At 47.6% G+C, this 17,509-nt stretch overlaps 1 protein-coding gene across 2 annotated transcripts in view; it reads right to left on the bottom strand.

Annotated features, from left to right (window-relative positions):
* Nucleotides 1-722: 722 nt before the first annotated feature.
* Nucleotides 723-17,509, bottom strand: part of LOC147443491 (uncharacterized) — a 172,506-nt gene continuing 155,719 nt past the window's right edge. For both annotated transcript variants that reach the window (XM_086526302.1, XM_086526303.1), the window contains exon 14: nucleotides 723-3,981. In XM_086526302.1, coding sequence (XP_086382428.1) covers nucleotides 3,730-3,981 — 252 coding nt within the window. In that variant the 3' untranslated portion in view covers nucleotides 723-3,729. The remainder of the gene's footprint in view (nucleotides 3,982-17,509) is intronic.

The following is a 17,509-nucleotide window of genomic DNA, read 5'->3' as shown; positions in this document are numbered from 1 at the left end:
TTTCTCATGCTTGTTTGACTCAACATTATTCTTAGAAAAGTCCAACTACGAGAACTTTGCATGGAAACCATGGGGATGATGTACTATTGATTGTTGTGTGCTATATTGCTGACATGTTTCTCACTGGACCAAATGAGGATTGATCTCAAACCTCCTTTGAGATGTCAAATTTGGGGCTTTTGCTTCATGATATGGGTCCGAAAGAGCGGGGGAGACTCCTCATCACTGACTCACACGGGCATGGACAAGTTTTGCTAAACCCGAATTTACCTATTTTTCCAAATTTACACACAACATCGGACGGCTTAGATCGCACCCGATCTCCGAAATGGGCGTGGGCCATTGATCCCCTCCTGCCCATGCCCGTATGAGATAGTGAGAAGGCAGAACACCCTTCCTTCACACTACTGGTGCTAGCAATGGTCTTTGTCATCTGACATCCTCTTAGTCATCGGACTCTGCCAACACGTCCAAAGCATGTCTGTCCCATTTCATTTCTTCCTCACTTCCAATGGCATGCAATTGCACAATGACTATCACACTTGTACGCCGCTAAGGCACGCTGACGTTATTCTTGTTCCCGATCACAAGGTGATGTGCTTAGATTTGGTAGTCGTGTTTTAGTGTTAACTAAACAGCGCAACTTGCTCTGAGAAAGCATTTGCAATAGCGCGCGCGCACACACACCACACACCAGAGAAAGAGAGAAAGAGAGAGAGGAGTTTCATGCAATTCCACTGTTCTGACATTGCGGCATAGGCCCACTATAACATGCTTGGAAGCATTATTTTGCGGAGGGTGCAGTAATGAGCTTTATGATCTTTTTTACTTTTCAGCAGTAATGAACTCAACTGTGGGAACAAATCTTGTCAGTCCCATGAACTTTTATACAAAACTTTGCTACAGCAATGACGTATGAAGGCAGAGAACTTTTTTACAATGATGGGCATGGAGCGCTTTCTGTATGTTACAATGCCCTCAGCAGGAAGCAAGCCGGATAAGATAATGAGGAAGACTTTCCTGGAGCCCTGTTTTTTGTCAACGCGACATTGGGCTGACCCTGTGTTAATGATCAAGGCATTTGCCAATACTACATGCCTGCGTCATGCACAGCACATTTCCATGCCCCCTCTTGGAAGGGAGAATTTGTTTGCAAATGCCCCACAAGAGCCGAAATCTGAAACAAAGATAGACATCAACGTTGTTTGTCAACACTGTACACATTGATCGAGCTGGTGGCTACATATTGCAGAAGTTCTTGTAGCTTCTTCGCATTCAAAGGTTTGGTGATGTAATAATCCATGCCAGCTGCAATACAATACTCTCCATCTCCCATCATTGCATGAGCCGTCATAGCAACAATTGGCGTGTTCCTTTTCTTTTGGGCTCTTTCAATCTCCCGTATCTTTGCAGTGGCCTCAAAGCCATCACAAATAGGCATTTGAACCTATGTAAAGAAGTTCCTCTCTCTCTCTCTCTCTCTCTCTCTCGGAAAACCCACAGATTTTTTTGTAAACAAACTTAAGGAAAGAACCCCACAGATGCGATCAGAATTGGAACTGTGCTACGTCCCTCAGTGCAGCAAAGAGACATGCAGTCTTTAGAGGCTTGCTACCACAGTACTTAAGTGGCATCTCTCTAAAGCCTTCTTATATGTCTTCAGTAGGGGTATGTTTTGCCTGTAGCATAGGTAGCTCTTTTCCCTTGCGATCTACCTCAAATCCCTGCAGCTTTGTCGGATATTCCACCATCGTCTGGTCTTCTTTTACTAAACCCTGCCTCTTTTGAGTGCAAGTCCTCCTTGTATATTCTTCGCCGCTAAGGCACGCTGACGTTATTCTTGTTCCCGATCACAAGGTGATGTGCTTAGATTTGGTAGTCGTGTTTTAGTGTTAACTAAACAGCGCAACTTGCTCTGAGAAAGCATTTGCAATAGCGCGCGCGCACACACACCACACACCAGAGAAAGAGAGAAAGAGAGAGAGGAGTTTCATGCAATTCCACTGTTCTGACATTGCGGCATAGGCCCACTATAACATGCTTGGAAGCATTATTTTGCGGAGGGTGCAGTAATGAGCTTTATGATCTTTTTTACTTTTCAGCAGTAATGAACTCAACTGTGGGAACAAATCTTGTCAGTCCCATGAACTTTTATACAAAACTTTGCTACAGCAATGACGTATGAAGGCAGAGAACTTTTTTACAATGATGGGCATGGAGCGCTTTCTGTATGTTACAATGCCCTCAGCAGGAAGCAAGCCGGATAAGATAATGAGGAAGACTTTCCTGGAGCCCTGTTTTTTGTCAACGCGACATTGGGCTGACCCTGTGTTAATGATCAAGGCATTTGCCAATACTACATGCCTGCGTCATGCACAGCACATTTCCATGCCCCCTCTTGGAAGGGAGAATTTGTTTGCAAATGCCCCACAAGAGCCGAAATCTGAAACAAAGATAGACATCAACGTTGTTTGTCAACACTGTACACATTGATCGAGCTGGTGGCTACATATTGCAGAAGTTCTTGTAGCTTCTTCGCATTCAAAGGTTTGGTGATGTAATAATCCATGCCAGCTGCAATACAATACTCTCCATCTCCCATCATTGCATGAGCCGTCATAGCAACAATTGGCGTGTTCCTTTTCTTTTGGGCTCTTTCAATCTCCCGTATCTTTGCAGTGGCCTCAAAGCCATCACAAATAGGCATTTGAACCTATGTAAAGAAGTTCCTCTCTCTCTCTCTCTCTCTCTCTCTCTCGGAAAACCCACAGATTTTTTTGTAAACAAACTTAAGGAAAGAACCCCACAGATGCGATCAGAATTGGAACTGTGCTACGTCCCTCAGTGCAGCAAAGAGACATGCAGTCTTTAGAGGCTTGCTACCACAGTACTTAAGTGGCATCTCTCTAAAGCCTTCTTATATGTCTTCAGTAGGGGTATGTTTTGCCTGTAGCATAGGTAGCTCTTTTCCCTTGCGATCTACCTCAAATCCCTGCAGCTTTGTCGGATATTCCACCATCGTCTGGTCTTCTTTTACTAAACCCTGCCTCTTTTGAGTGCAAGTCCTCCTTGTATATTCTTCGCCGCTAAGGCACGCTGACGTTATTCTTGTTCCCGATCACAAGGTGATGTGCTTAGATTTGGTAGTCGTGTTTTAGTGTTAACTAAACAGCGCAACTTGCTCTGAGAAAGCATTTGCAATAGCGCGCGCGCACACACACCACACACCAGAGAAAGAGAGAAAGAGAGAGAGGAGTTTCATGCAATTCCACTGTTCTGACATTGCGGCATAGGCCCACTATAACATGCTTGGAAGCATTATTTTGCGGAGGGTGCAGTAATGAGCTTTATGATCTTTTTTACTTTTCAGCAGTAATGAACTCAACTGTGGGAACAAATCTTGTCAGTCCCATGAACTTTTATACAAAACTTTGCTACAGCAATGACGTATGAAGGCAGAGAACTTTTTTACAATGATGGGCATGGAGCGCTTTCTGTATGTTACAATGCCCTCAGCAGGAAGCAAGCCGGATAAGATAATGAGGAAGACTTTCCTGGAGCCCTGTTTTTTGTCAACGCGACATTGGGCTGACCCTGTGTTAATGATCAAGGCATTTGCCAATACTACATGCCTGCGTCATGCACAGCACATTTCCATGCCCCCTCTTGGAAGGGAGAATTTGTTTGCAAATGCCCCACAAGAGCCGAAATCTGAAACAAAGATAGACATCAACGTTGTTTGTCAACACTGTACACATTGATCGAGCTGGTGGCTACATATTGCAGAAGTTCTTGTAGCTTCTTCGCATTCAAAGGTTTGGTGATGTAATAATCCATGCCAGCTGCAATACAATACTCTCCATCTCCCATCATTGCATGAGCCGTCATAGCAACAATTGGCGTGTTCCTTTTCTTTTGGGCTCTTTCAATCTCCCGTATCTTTGCAGTGGCCTCAAAGCCATCACAAATAGGCATTTGAACCTATGTAAAGAAGTTCCTCTCTCTCTCTCTCTCTCTCTCTCTCGGAAAACCCACAGATTTTTTTGTAAACAAACTTAAGGAAAGAACCCCACAGATGCGATCAGAATTGGAACTGTGCTACGTCCCTCAGTGCAGCAAAGAGACATGCAGTCTTTAGAGGCTTGCTACCACAGTACTTAAGTGGCATCTCTCTAAAGCCTTCTTATATGTCTTCAGTAGGGGTATGTTTTGCCTGTAGCATAGGTAGCTCTTTTCCCTTGCGATCTACCTCAAATCCCTGCAGCTTTGTCGGATATTCCACCATCGTCTGGTCTTCTTTTACTAAACCCTGCCTCTTTTGAGTGCAAGTCCTCCTTGTATATTCTTCAGTTCTTGAAGCCAATAGAGCTCCCATGACAATGGCTTGCTAGTGCATAGTGGGACAGGCGAAGGGTTGTTCCTTAGAGCAGTTGCAAAGGTTACAAGAGTACCCTTACTCTTCATTGTGATGTTATTGTTGCCACGAGGGTACTATGCTAGGGAGAAAAGAACTCCCTCCCCTTCCTCCTGCTTCCAATCAAGGGCACTCTTTCTGGAACCCTCTGTAATGTGCTACCGCCCAGGGGTGTTCACAAGCTGGCTGCCGGCCAACGTGGAGATGAAAAGTGTGCAGGCTATACAACTCAAGGACTGCAAAGAGAGAGAGAGAGAGAGAGAGAGAGAGAGAGAGATGAAATAAAATGAAATGATATATTATCGTCTTCAAAAGGCCAAAGTGACCAATGGGACCAATCCGTTACAATCTCGTGAATGTGATACAATTACAATGTCTGGGTACAAGAAAAGAGATACTAAAACGAATCTAGAATTACTACTAACTGTAATTGTGTGGGATATGTGTGACAATTCATACAATGGGTGCCCAATACAAGAGGGTGATATAATGGGTCATGAATCCATCCTCATATGTACTCTGGATGTTGAGATAGTATGGCTCAAATCCTCTGTTGTAATCTCCGTCGATGCTGTGAAGCTCCTCTCCTCAATCATGGGCGTCTTGATCTCCCTAGCTCTAACGCTCACTCAATGAGAGTATCATAGGTGTGAGCTGCTCCTCAAACTCAAGTAGATACAGTCCATGATATCTCTAGTCCTCATGGCTCATGACTATAGAGAAAGGTCCAAAGCCCTCTCTAAATAGCCATTGGACGCAACCCCGTATCTCGTAATACATTATGCCATAGTAACATGGAACGGTAGGTCGGGGTCGGGGTCAGGGTCAAGGACGGGGACAGGGTCAAGGACGGGGACAGGGACAAGGACAGGGACAGGGACGGCAAAAGTTAGGGAACGGGGACACGGTCCGAACGGCAAAAAAAAACACAGTTTTTTAGGCATTTTTTGACCTACACATGCCACACACATAGATATCACTTTGACCACAAATTTACACTAAATAGACCAAAGAACATAAGTTATATAGAGGCAAATGTGCCAATAAAACATCGATGGCACGAGAATCAAGATGGATACAAAATGAAAAGTACATGCCACAAGGGCTCAAAATGAATCAAATTTCAGTGTCATCTCAATGACAAGGATAATAAAAAGACTAAGTAAAAGGGGGTAGACTTTGAAGTTTAAACAAAAGTGTAAAGAGCTATGTAGAGGAGTAGACTCTAGACTCTAGAGTCTAGAGTGATCATCAAACTCCGGAAGTGCTCGCCTGCTGAATCTCCACATCATTGTTGTAGTCGAGGTTGTCAGCGACATGTGAAGACTTGCGGTCTTCCCCTAGCTCCTCCAAAAGTGTCTTGGCCGTAGATGGATTCTCTTGTGCCATCTCTCACTCAGTGAAGGGATCTGCGTTGTGTGACGCTCTTGGAAAGCATTCGCAAGTTAGCGCTCACAAACACCAAATTATTGGTCCTCTCTACCCCAAGGCGATTCTTCTTCTTAGAGGCAATGACTGTACACATTCCATAGTTGCTCCAAGAAACTAGTGGTACATGCTTGGCTAAGGACACGATCGGCCAAGCGCTGCAAATGTGGGCCATCTCCTCCATAGTCCTCGCACCACAAAACCGAGTCAATCTTGTTGCAATCAACCTATGCTTCTACACATCCATAGGAGCTCTTCTTTTGCTTGTAGTTGAGTAGCTCATCTCTAATCTTGCGCCTAATGTAACTGCTAGGCTCAAGGCGCTCCAATGCAAGCCGCCATCCTTTGCTCACTTTCTTGTCGGACTCTTGACGTCTTCCCTGAAACTCAGGATCAATCACATAAGCCGCCGCATGAAGTGGAGAGTAGTATGCATTCCACCTGGATTCACACAAGCCATGAATCTCCGCATACTGAATAGGGTCAGGCACAAGCTTCTCAAGTGCCTCTATCATCCTATCCATGGCCTCGTAGACTTTGGCAATGCGTGGTTCCAAGCTATCCACAGCTCGAAGTACGTGTAGAACGAGCTTGACCATGGTGTCAAGAGTCTTCACCTCCTCCCACCAAGGGGCGTCGTCGGCCCATTCTCGGCATTTCAACCCTGTTGTTGATGTAGACTCCGGCATGGCATGGAACTCATCACTGAGAAAGAGGCCCCTTAAGGCTCTGCCACATGTAGACAACCGGCCTAGCATAAGCAAATTGAATGCAAATCTTGTCTCTAAATATTTGAGCAAGAACAAGTGGCTCCTCTTTGAGAACTCGTGGCGCACTTTCTGATGGTTGAGCACAAAGGACACAATTTGACTGGCGTCACTAATGGTGGGTGAAATCCATGACAAGCTCCCTATGTCCTTGAGGAAGTTGTTGAGGCAATGCGCCATGCAAAATGTGACATGGATAGTGAGATACATGCCCTCAATGATAACCCCGGCTGCCCTATTTGACGGCTCTCTATCTACAACCATACAAAGAACATTCTCCGGACCTATGATCTCTATGGTGCTTGTCCACTCCGCAGCAAGCATCTCCACATCATGTGCCTGCACAAAGTACCTCTCTCCCTGAGAGTAGACCGCCATTCCATGGATTGACTACTTGCGGGTGTCGACCGCCTAGAATTGTAATGGATCTATGCATCTTAATATGGGTGCTTTTATGGATAGTTTTACTTGAAGAGACATCATCTTCTACTCTGAGACACAGCAAGCCCCTGGGCAATCTATGCCTCACATCAGTGGATACAGATGGGAGACGCAATCAGAGCACAGAGGATGGGGCTCAGGGGGAGTGGCAGTGTTATTGAAGGGAGGAGTTGCAGCCATCGATACATATAGCTCGCAGGGATGAGCAAGCTAGGTACATGTGGGTGAGATTGAGAGCAGAGATAGGTTGATATCTTTACGTTGTTATTTGCTACTTTCGCCCGAGTACGTCAGTCTATGCATCACCCAGAGGACAGTCCCCCTTTTCTATTTTGAATGATGACATATGGGAGTTCTCTAGAGACGATGAAATTATCATTCTGGCGGACTTCAATGCTAGGACGGCCCATCACCACATAGTATTTTACGATACTTCAGAGTAGATGCTAAGAGAGCTAAATGTTGTAGAGACGGGCCTGTCCAGACTATCACAGGATGTGGAATATACTGAGTATGGGCGACACTTGATAGACATGGGCACTGCACATGGGTTGGCCATCTTGAATAGCCTACAGAGATTTCCCGTTGCGGGAGGTTTCACATGCTTTCCACACAGACATGGAGCCAGCACAGTGGATTATGTCATGGCACAACCAAGTCTCATCTCTAGTATCCAGGATCTCACAGTTGGGCCCAAACCGGTTGGGGTGGCAGTGGATCATGCTCGTGTCGTTGACCATCTCCCTTCCAGTTCAGTGTAGCACACAGGCCACAGGTAGTAGTCCCTTCTTGCTACACCTTCACGCGGGAGACGGATTTTGTATATATAGACAGGATCTACAGACGCCTATGCATTGAGGAGCCAGGGCGACCTCTGGAGGAGCTTACTACTATACTGACACAGACATTACATGATGCAGCAGCAGAGGCATACCCACACACCCACCCTGAGCAGACACCCGTTTAGGGAGCATGCCTCAGAAGAGCTAGTATGATGAGGAATGCCGCCAGACTAGAGCTAGACTTCAAAGGGAGGTGCTTTTGGGGGACATCATTCACAGACAGTCACAGATTGACTTCCGATGCCTACTGCGACCGAAGAAGAGGGCATTTTTGGCTCGACTAGAGCAGGATCTATACCAGCTATCCTTGAGTCAGGGCTCCCGTGAGGCGTGGGCGCTCTTTCATGAGCACTCCCCCCCCGGCCATTACCTCTACAGAGACCTGGGGTCAGTACGAGTCATCTTTGTACACAGTACCTGGATAGCCGTCCCTTTCCAACCCTCCCGATCCATGCCCACACACATCTGCTTTTTTCACCGCTGAGATGGTGAAGAAATTCATTGACAGGATGAGGACTGGGAAAGCATATGATCATGATGGCCTAGTGGCTGAGCATTTCATGCATGCTAGAGATCTACCAGTAGAGCTTCTGGCAGTCATGTTTAACCGTGCCATGTATGAGGGCTTGCCTGATACTTGGAGCCTATCTACGATTGTAGATATCTTCAAGCCAGGAGACGCTATGGAGCCTGGGAATTATCGCACTATCATGATTGGACACACACCGACACGGTTGTACGCATCCATTCTCGAGTAGCAGTTGAGTAGATGGGCGGAGAGGCAAGGAATGCGTGCAATTGGCAGGCAGGGTTCAAGAGAGGCTTTTCTACTCTTGACCATATGTTGACACTGTAGGCCATCATTGAGCACGGCAGATCTCTTCGGAGACGGATTTATTGTAGCTTTGTGGACTTCCGCAAAGCCTTTGACACAGTACCCAGAGCTAGATTGATGCGCAGATTAAAGGAGATGGGAGTACCCACAGAGCTCATTTCGGGGATCATGGCATTGTACAGATCAGTAGTAGGGCATGTACGCACCTCTGAGGGTATATCTACACCGGTTCACTCCACTATTGGGGTGAAGCAGGGCTGCCCACTCTCTCCTACTCTATTCAGTATGTATGTGGATGAGGTTGCAGACTACATTGAGAGCGATGGTGTCACATGACACATCCCAACCCTATGTGTCCGTGGACAAGCTACACCACAGCAGGGTTCAGTCAGTCCGATCAAGTTAGATTAGCAGTGATCGGGCACTTTTGTGAGTCTATTCATAGACCGTGCATGCCCAATCACTTAGCATAGATGCATATCCTCTAGTTGCACACAGCATGATCATCGGAATTCCCATCAGAATCCATTAGCATCAGTTAGGGGAATTTTCCAGTGCATTTAGCCTATTTTCCTATTTATTGGTATTTTCACTTATTATTTTTAAGTGACTTTCCAACAAAAGTAGGTAGGGCAATTTTGCTAAGTTAATATATAAGCAAACCCAAGTTAGCACTAAATGGCAGAAGAGGCAGTAGGAGCACCTTGCTCAACAGGCAACTTCTCAACAAGACCAACCCCCGCGACTACTCTGGCGTTTTCTCCACAGAAGACCTAGCGTTTTTGCATCAGATCAGCCTTGGCGATTTGTGCACAGCAGATCAGCCCCGGCATCATCACGACACAGCAGATCAGCCTAGCGTTTTTGCATTTGCAGAACCCCGGCGACAGAAGGAACAATTTCAGCCCCTGCCTTTTTGGATTTCAGCAGCAAATTAAGACCGGCATTATTCACCTAAAGTGTAGCAAATTCAGCCCGTAAAGACCATCAGTTTTCAGCCCTAAGAAACCTCATTTTTCAGCCAAGAAAAGGCAGCCAAAACAGTCATTTTCAGCCACCGAAACAGTCCCGAAATTCAGCGATTAGAAGATCTCAGATTTCAGCCGTCGTCGTCGTCGTCATCGTCATTGTCGTCGTCGTCACCGTCGTCGTCATCGGCATAGACCAAGTTGCATAGTCCATTGCATACGCATTGTACACCTTTGTGCAATCAAAGAATAGACCACTCTCGCCGACGAGAGTGGGGCCTTCGGAGGAGGGTTTTACAAACCTCTCGGTGTCGTATCTCTTCTCTCTCCTTCCCTTAGTCTCATTCACTTGCACACATAATCCACTCACTTTGTTCGTGACCACAGCACTCTACAAGACGGAAATCTCTCTCTTTCCCTAAGAATTAAAAGGAACCTTGAGCAGTAAAGATCACTAATCTTGAGAAAATACAACATTCATTCCGCAGCACCTAACATTGGTATCAGAGCTTTGGAAGTGTTCTGCATTACTCAAGGAAAGAACCACATGAATTTTTTTGCTACTTGTGATCGCACGAACCCAAGTTTACTTGGGCGTGGCGATTCCTAATCGTGTTTTGTTGAAGAGTGACAGGAATCCCAAGAAAGAAGGGCTTGTCCAGCCTCCCCTTGTGTCTCTTTTAACTCATTGAGAGCGGATCGTGCACTTAGCGGCCGGCCAATCGACGTGAGGTGGGAAAAAGGCTAAAGCAACCTAGCGTTTTTGCATCAGATCAGCCTTGGCGATTTGTGCACAGCAGATCAGCCCCGGCATCATCACGACACAGCAGATCAGCCTAGCGTTTTTGCATTTGCAGAACCCCGGCAACAGAAGGACCAATTTCAGCCTTGGCGTTTTTGGATTTCAGCAGCAAATTAAGACCGGCATTATTCACCTAAAGTGTAGCAAATTCAGCCCGTAAAGACCATCAGTTTTCAGTCCTAAGAAACCTCATTTTTCAGCCAAGAAAACACAGCCAAAACAGTCATTTTCAGCCACCGAAAAAGTCCCGAAATTCAGCGATTAGAAGATCTCAGATTTCAGCCATCGTCATCGTCATCGTCATCGTCGTCGTCGTCACCATCGTCGTCATCGGCATAGACCAAGTTGCATAGTCCATTGCATACGCATTGTACACCTTTGTGCAATCAAAGAATGGACCACTCTCGCCGACGAGAGTGGGGCCTTCGGAGGAGGGTTTTACAAACCTCTCGGTGTCGTATCTCTTCTCTCTCTTCCCTCAGTCTCATTCACTTACACGCATAATCCACTCACTTTGTTCGTGACCATAGCACTCTACAAGACGGAAAGCTCTCTCTTTCCCTAAGAATTAAAAGGAGCCTTAAGCAGTAAAGATCACTAATCTTGAGAAAATACAACTTTCATTCCGCTGCACCTAACAGATGGTGATAGGGGTGCGCAGTTGGCAGGGACATGGATTCCACTATTGTTATATCCTAATAATATTGTGTTGATCTCCGACTCTCCAGAGGGAATACAACGTCACTCGGATGGTCTGCATAGGACGTTTGCCCACGAAAGTGATTTGTCTATCAACCTTGGTAAAACCAAAGTTATGGTGTTTAATACCACCCCACAGTGGATCAGGAGGTCGGCACCTACATTCACATATGGCCAAGAGACGGTGGGGTATACAGATGCTTACAGTTACCTTGGAGTGGTTTTTAGCGGACCTACTTTTTCACTGAGGAGAGCAATAGAGACCAGATTGACTAGAGCCCATGCAGCATTGGGTAGATTGGAGAGGATGTGTTCACAGGTTCAGTTTCAGGAGCCTCGGACAAAGCTCTGGCTCTTTGACACTTTGGTGGCTTCCGCATTGCTCTCTGGAGCTGAGATATGGGGACCTTCATTGGATCATCACGGGAGGTCGGGTCGCACTAATGGATGGGGGAGCATGGAGAAACCTCTTGTCTCTATGATCTCGCAGCTCATTAGAGCCAAGGCTTCAGTACCACGTGCCATTATTCGAGCAGAGCTAGTGGCCCCTCCACTACTGGTTGAGGCGCTCACCAGATTAGTCTCCTTCATAACCGCATGTGGGAACTTCCCAGAGACAGATATGCCCGCCTTGCACTTGAGTCCTCTCGACAGTTTGGAGATATAGCATTCTGGTATGGGGAGATGACATCATGGTTTTAGGCACATGGGTTCAACATAGACAGGTTGCCACCCTTCCAGTACTCACTGGATGCACCATCTCTCACTCTTACACAGTCAAAGATCACCAAGCTCATCCGCCAAGACTTGACTCAGCTAGAGACCAGGAGGACATGGATACACCCAGCACAGGAGTTGGGCACGAAGGTGGCTTTCTACAAAGAGCATCTTCTCCAGCTTACGGAGGACGGTCTTTGTGACGAGACCCAGATACATGGACACCCACCTGCTATTGGCCGGATACGCACATCTTCTCACCAGCTACGGATTGAGACTAGGAGATACAGCGGAGTACCAGCAGAGGCCAGGACATGCCCCTTGTGTGACATGGAGCCTGTGACAGCGTTGCATTACACATGCCGCTGCCCCGTCTACTACGAGATACGAGGCCGCTTCCATTGCTTGTTTAGAGAGGGTTTTGGACCACTCTCCATGGGATACGAGGATCAGAGATGCCTAGGTTTGGTCTTGCTCGAGCTGCGCAGACACAGAGCGGGCTCGTGGGATGCTAAGACGCGGTTTTACTCCACGCAGACCACCCCACTGAAGACAGTGCTCGTAGGATGCTGAGACGCAATTGCACTCCACGAACACCAACCCACTGAACGCAGTGCTCGAGGATCTATGTGCTCGGCTCGACTGCACAGCCAAGGCATTGCGCGTGGGAAAGGGAGCCACCAGTACTTTTCCTTCTGCCGAAAATTTCGCCGTCGAATATAGCAGGCTAATAAATTAATGGGCGCGTCGTTAGACCCAAATATGTTGAATCATTGGATTCAACATATTTAATGGAGATTATGCATATCCATGGGGGGTTGAGCTTGCACTTTGACTTTTGAGTTTACAAAACTGACATTACTTACTTATCCACACCTCCATATAACAATCATGTTTGACACCACCGTCGGAGGCGACAAGAAGTCCCATTCATATGAAATAAAATGTGTTAAAGTAAAGAACATGACATGTTTGTTATGGGAAAAAAAGCTCACTTGAGATGGACCAACTCTCGCTAAGAAATGTTCACCAAAAAATGGTGTTCTTTGACATCCTTGAAGCTCCTCTTTTTTTTTTTTTTTGGCAAATCTCACATGGTGTGAGAGATTACGTTATAAAAAGAAAAACTCCAAGAGCACCATGCTCGACATGAACCATGGCCAAAATATTTCCAAGAGTCAACATGGATAATCAGGGAGCCACTCGCAGATAAACATAAATTGTTCAGGGGCTTATACAGGGAGCCCACAAACCCTGGATACAAAGAAGTAACATATGTCAGGCTTTATAGGGAGCCACCCTCACATATAAAAAAATCTTGGACACAGTTGCCAATGGTAAGGAACCGATTTCCACTCTGAACCTCACCACCTCCACTTCATCTTAAAAAAAGACCAAAATAGTGCCGACGGCGGGGCACATAGGCCCCTCTAGAAGCCACCAAAGCGTAACCACCACTAACACGACCAAGCACTCCTACGCGTAGGAGGAGGGGGCATCCTACGCGTTAACGAAAAGAATTTTACCTCCTACGCGTAGGAAACCTTGGGGGACATGTTACGCGTAGAGGAAGGGGTGGGGCCCCGCTGACGCTGAAACTGGGGCCCACCTAGTCCCTGCACGTTCCATGAGATGATCCTCATGGGGAGCGAGAGAGATCAGATGTTGCCGCAGCAGCTAGACAGGCTATCTTTGAGGCTGGCTTGGCTAGGGAGTAATCGGTATCCGAGCGTCCTCTAGATAGGCGTGACTGCAGTGAGTGCCTAGCCCAAGCCCAAGCAGAGCGAGCCGTGCGTAAAGCAACCTCCTCTATCCAGGAGTCCTCATGAATGTATACATAGCATGGCCCGTAAGAAAGGCTGACCCTCTCTCGCTAGGCGACTCGTGGCAAAGGCGCTACCAAGAGATCTCCTAGCCGCCGGCGAAGGCCCTGCCCCCTGGGTCGACTATGGAACTGGAGTAGGAGGGGGGGGAGAATGAGGTAGGGGGAGCAGTGGAGATGAGGGGCGGGAGGGGGCGACAGAGGTAGAGGGGCGAGGTGAAGAGGCGACGGGAGCAGAAGGCAGGGGGGAGGATGAGGCAGAGGGAGGGAACTTTGAGGGGGGAGAGGCTGTCGAGGGTGAAGATGGGGTGGGGGCTAGAGCAGGGACCTCCTCCTGCTCAAGAGGACCAAAGCGGTTCCCCGTGGGAACCCACTGCTGCTGAGAAGACGCTTGAGGGCCACTCTGAGTGCCAGGCTGACGTTGTGGCCCTTGTCGTCGTCTACCACGGGCCTACTGCTGCCACCCCTCCTCCGCTCGAACCCCAGGCTCGGAGGGTGGCTCTGCATGTGTGCGTTCTGTGGCTGTTTGTGGCTGCAGGCTAGCCCTGGCAGACTGGGGCTGAGGCTGTGGTGCAGGTCTAGGCCTCCTCCATGGACAAGCCTTTGCTAGATGGCCCATCTGTTGACAAATGAAGCACTGATTGTAGCGCGGATAATGTGTCATGCTCTCTACAGTGAGTGGTCCTCAGTGCAATGTGCGTGACAATCTCACTCAAACAGACTGAATCTTCCTCAAACAGACCGAACAGAAAGGAAACAATAGACGTCAACAGAGCTCGCAAAGACACAACACAGCAGACCAGAACATATGACTCGACTATCTCAAAGACTGATACAGACTCTGGCGTGGCAGCACACTCAGCTCCAGCCCAGGACTCTCAGGTACAATGGGGGTGTCGAGCCTCAGATGTGGTGGGATGGTGAAGACGTGCTCTGTGTAAAGACCCACTCTAGACGACTACGTACAAGATAATCCCACTGTCCCAAAACAACTACTCATATCTACCGTCATCAAGAGCCACCAACGGCTCATAAAGAACATCATCTAAGTCTATCCCCACTGGCGGTGGTAACTTGGCCACGATGTCCACTAGACCACCTTGCCACGTGTCTGCCCAAGTGTGAACCGACCAGACCAAAGACCAACTGACCAAAGCCCAACTGTAAACTACTGTCATATGAAAGTGAAAGTGACACTGTAGCAGGCTACAGGTTGCCCGCCACAAGACCGCTGCCTGTCCCGAAGAGTGGAACTGAAGAAGTGAAATATCGGCGATCTACTGTTGGTGGTCGGATGATGGAGGAGGAGGTGGAGGAGGTTGATAGTAAGGTGGGTAAGGCGATGGAGGCCAAGTGTACGGTGAGGGGTAGTGGCCATGAGGAGGGTACATCGGGTATGGAGTAGCCACCCCATGAGCAGCAGGCTGCGTCATGTGAGACGGTTGAGGGTGAGTAGGTGAAGCTGGTGGAATCCCAGGAAAAGACTCCGCATGCTGCGAGGGTGGAACAGGTTGTTGGAATCCCGGGAAGCCGTATATGTGCTGAGGAAAGGATGGAGACTGGGACGGGGAGGCCATAGAGGCACCCTGAAATTGTGATGAGACCGATCCTGTTGGTTTAGACTCCATTTTGGTAGGATCTGCTTTCTCTGCTGTTTGAGAATCCCGTGAATGTGCTTTGGAAACGTCCGTCTGTGTCGGTACCTGTGTTGCCATAGTAGGAACTTGCTGAGAAACCAAGGTTGTAGTTGTAGCTGTAGCTGGAACTGCCTGTGAAATGGCTACAGCTTGGTATTTTGCGCAAGGACATAGTGTATGTACCACCGGAGAGAGGTCCTGAACTGCTGCGGTCATATCATTTGCCTCTTTTAATTGTTTTTGCTGAGTGTGGACAATATGTTTGAGGTCCACTGCCTGTTGAGTTAAGATTCTTATGCGATCTTGAGTTGTAGCAATGAAATTGTCCCTATCCATCGCTCGTTGAAGATGCGTTTGCACTTTCCTTGTCATATCGTCATAGCAAGCGCGATGCATACCGTTGGTACCTTGCAATGAGAGGGCTACATTGATAATCGTCTGCCTCTAAAAGTCTGTCGGCCTGGGGCGCAAAAGTATCATACATGTCATGCTTGTCAAATGTAGGCGCCCCAGAGCTAGATGCCCCTGCAATATCCTTCGGTGCCCCAGCAGTAAGAGTAGTACGTGGTGCTGGCGACACAACTGGAGGTTGTGTTTTAGTGACTGCAACACTACTCACAAGAGGTGGTGTGAAAGTGGAGGTGGCCACAAGAGTAGACATACGCTCTGCAGGTGTTGTAGTATGGACGTCCGAGATTTTGACCTTTGATTCTGAGAAAGATAGTGTTGCCAGCTGCTCAAATGAATCGTTTTGTACCTTTGCCCTCTTCCACAAGATGCCTTTCCCTTTGGCCATTTTGGAACGTTCTTGCTCTTTTGGATCATCTTGAAGGGTGAGAACTACTTTTGCATCTGTCTTTTGCTGCATAATCTATAATACCCAATACATAATAGGCGCTGCATAGCAATTGAACCTTTCCGCTTTGCCTTTACGATGAGTCCGAAAACGCTTTGCCCTATCCTGTAGCGCTTTAAACAGCAAATTGTGAAATGGGTATGGCAGACAGTGGTAGAGACAAAAAAGAGCATCGCATATTGCTGGAGAACCTGGAGAAGATGGAACCCTTGTTCTTTCAGGCGCTCGCAATAAAAAATAATACTATAACATTGAATACAGTTGCTGACTCTTGTGATAGTCTGGATGTGAGTCCAGCAAAAGTTCCTGACAAGCATTTGCAGTTTCTTCTGGTGAGAGATTCAAGAAGGTTTTTGTTGCGGGCAGAGGTGCCAGCACAGTCAATATTCCCATAGCCTGTCCGATATCCTCCGCTGTAAGTGCAGTATCATTCAGCTTTGGAAAAGTAAGCAAGAGGGAACATAGCTTGGCAGTAGAGATATTGGCAGACAAATCGGTCTGAGCCAAATTTTGAAGACCCAAGTGTATCAGTTGTTGCTGAGAGAACACATCCTTGAGTACTGGATTCGGAGCCTGTAGATGATATACCATTATTAAAGGTACCTTGGAGAGGGCACCAGACGTGCGAGGCACCTGGAGAGTGGTGACTCTGTCAGCAGTGACTGACTGTGGTGAATCTTCCTCTGAAGATTCCTTTGAAATATGCTCTGAACTAGGTGTAGTCTGATTTACTGTCAGAGCTATCCCCAGATACAAAGGACTCTTCCTCTGATTGCAGATGCTTTTCCCTATTTCAAGTACAAACCATCTTACTAAACTGTGCGGGGACTTCCAGTGAGAAATTTGAGTATAGCAGTGCTCAGAAGCTTCGGAGGCACCGGAGGCACTTGGCGCTGGGAACTGTGAAGACTCTTGGCGCTTCTGATATGAAGAAGTGGAGACTGGTTTACTTTTAAATTGAAGCTAAAGTAGCTTTTCAGTTTTTTAAAAGGTGCTTTTTAGGTTTTTTGCTTTTGCGCAAGCCAAGGTTGAGGGCGGGCAAGTACCAAGGCCGAGAGTGGGCAGGGCGAGGACCAAGGCCGAGAGTGGGCCAAGGCGAGGGGCTAGGGGCAAGGAACAGGGCAGGGGCAAGGGGCGAGAGGATGGAAAGGGGCTAGGGCGAGGGAAAAGGGGAGGGCGAGGGCGAAGGGATGGGAGAGGGTGAGGGCGAGGGGGAAAGGGTGAGGGGGTGGGAGGGTTTAGGCGAGGACGAGAGGGAAAGTCGAGGGGCGAGGGGATGGC

This window comes from Adiantum capillus-veneris, chromosome 13 (genome assembly GCF_014529385.1).
Source record: "Adiantum capillus-veneris isolate H3 chromosome 13, ASM1452938v2, whole genome shotgun sequence".
Taxonomy (NCBI): domain Eukaryota; kingdom Viridiplantae; phylum Streptophyta; class Polypodiopsida; order Polypodiales; family Pteridaceae; genus Adiantum; species Adiantum capillus-veneris.
Note: the sequence above shows the minus strand (reverse complement) of the source record. Positions and strands in the feature narration are given on the sequence as shown.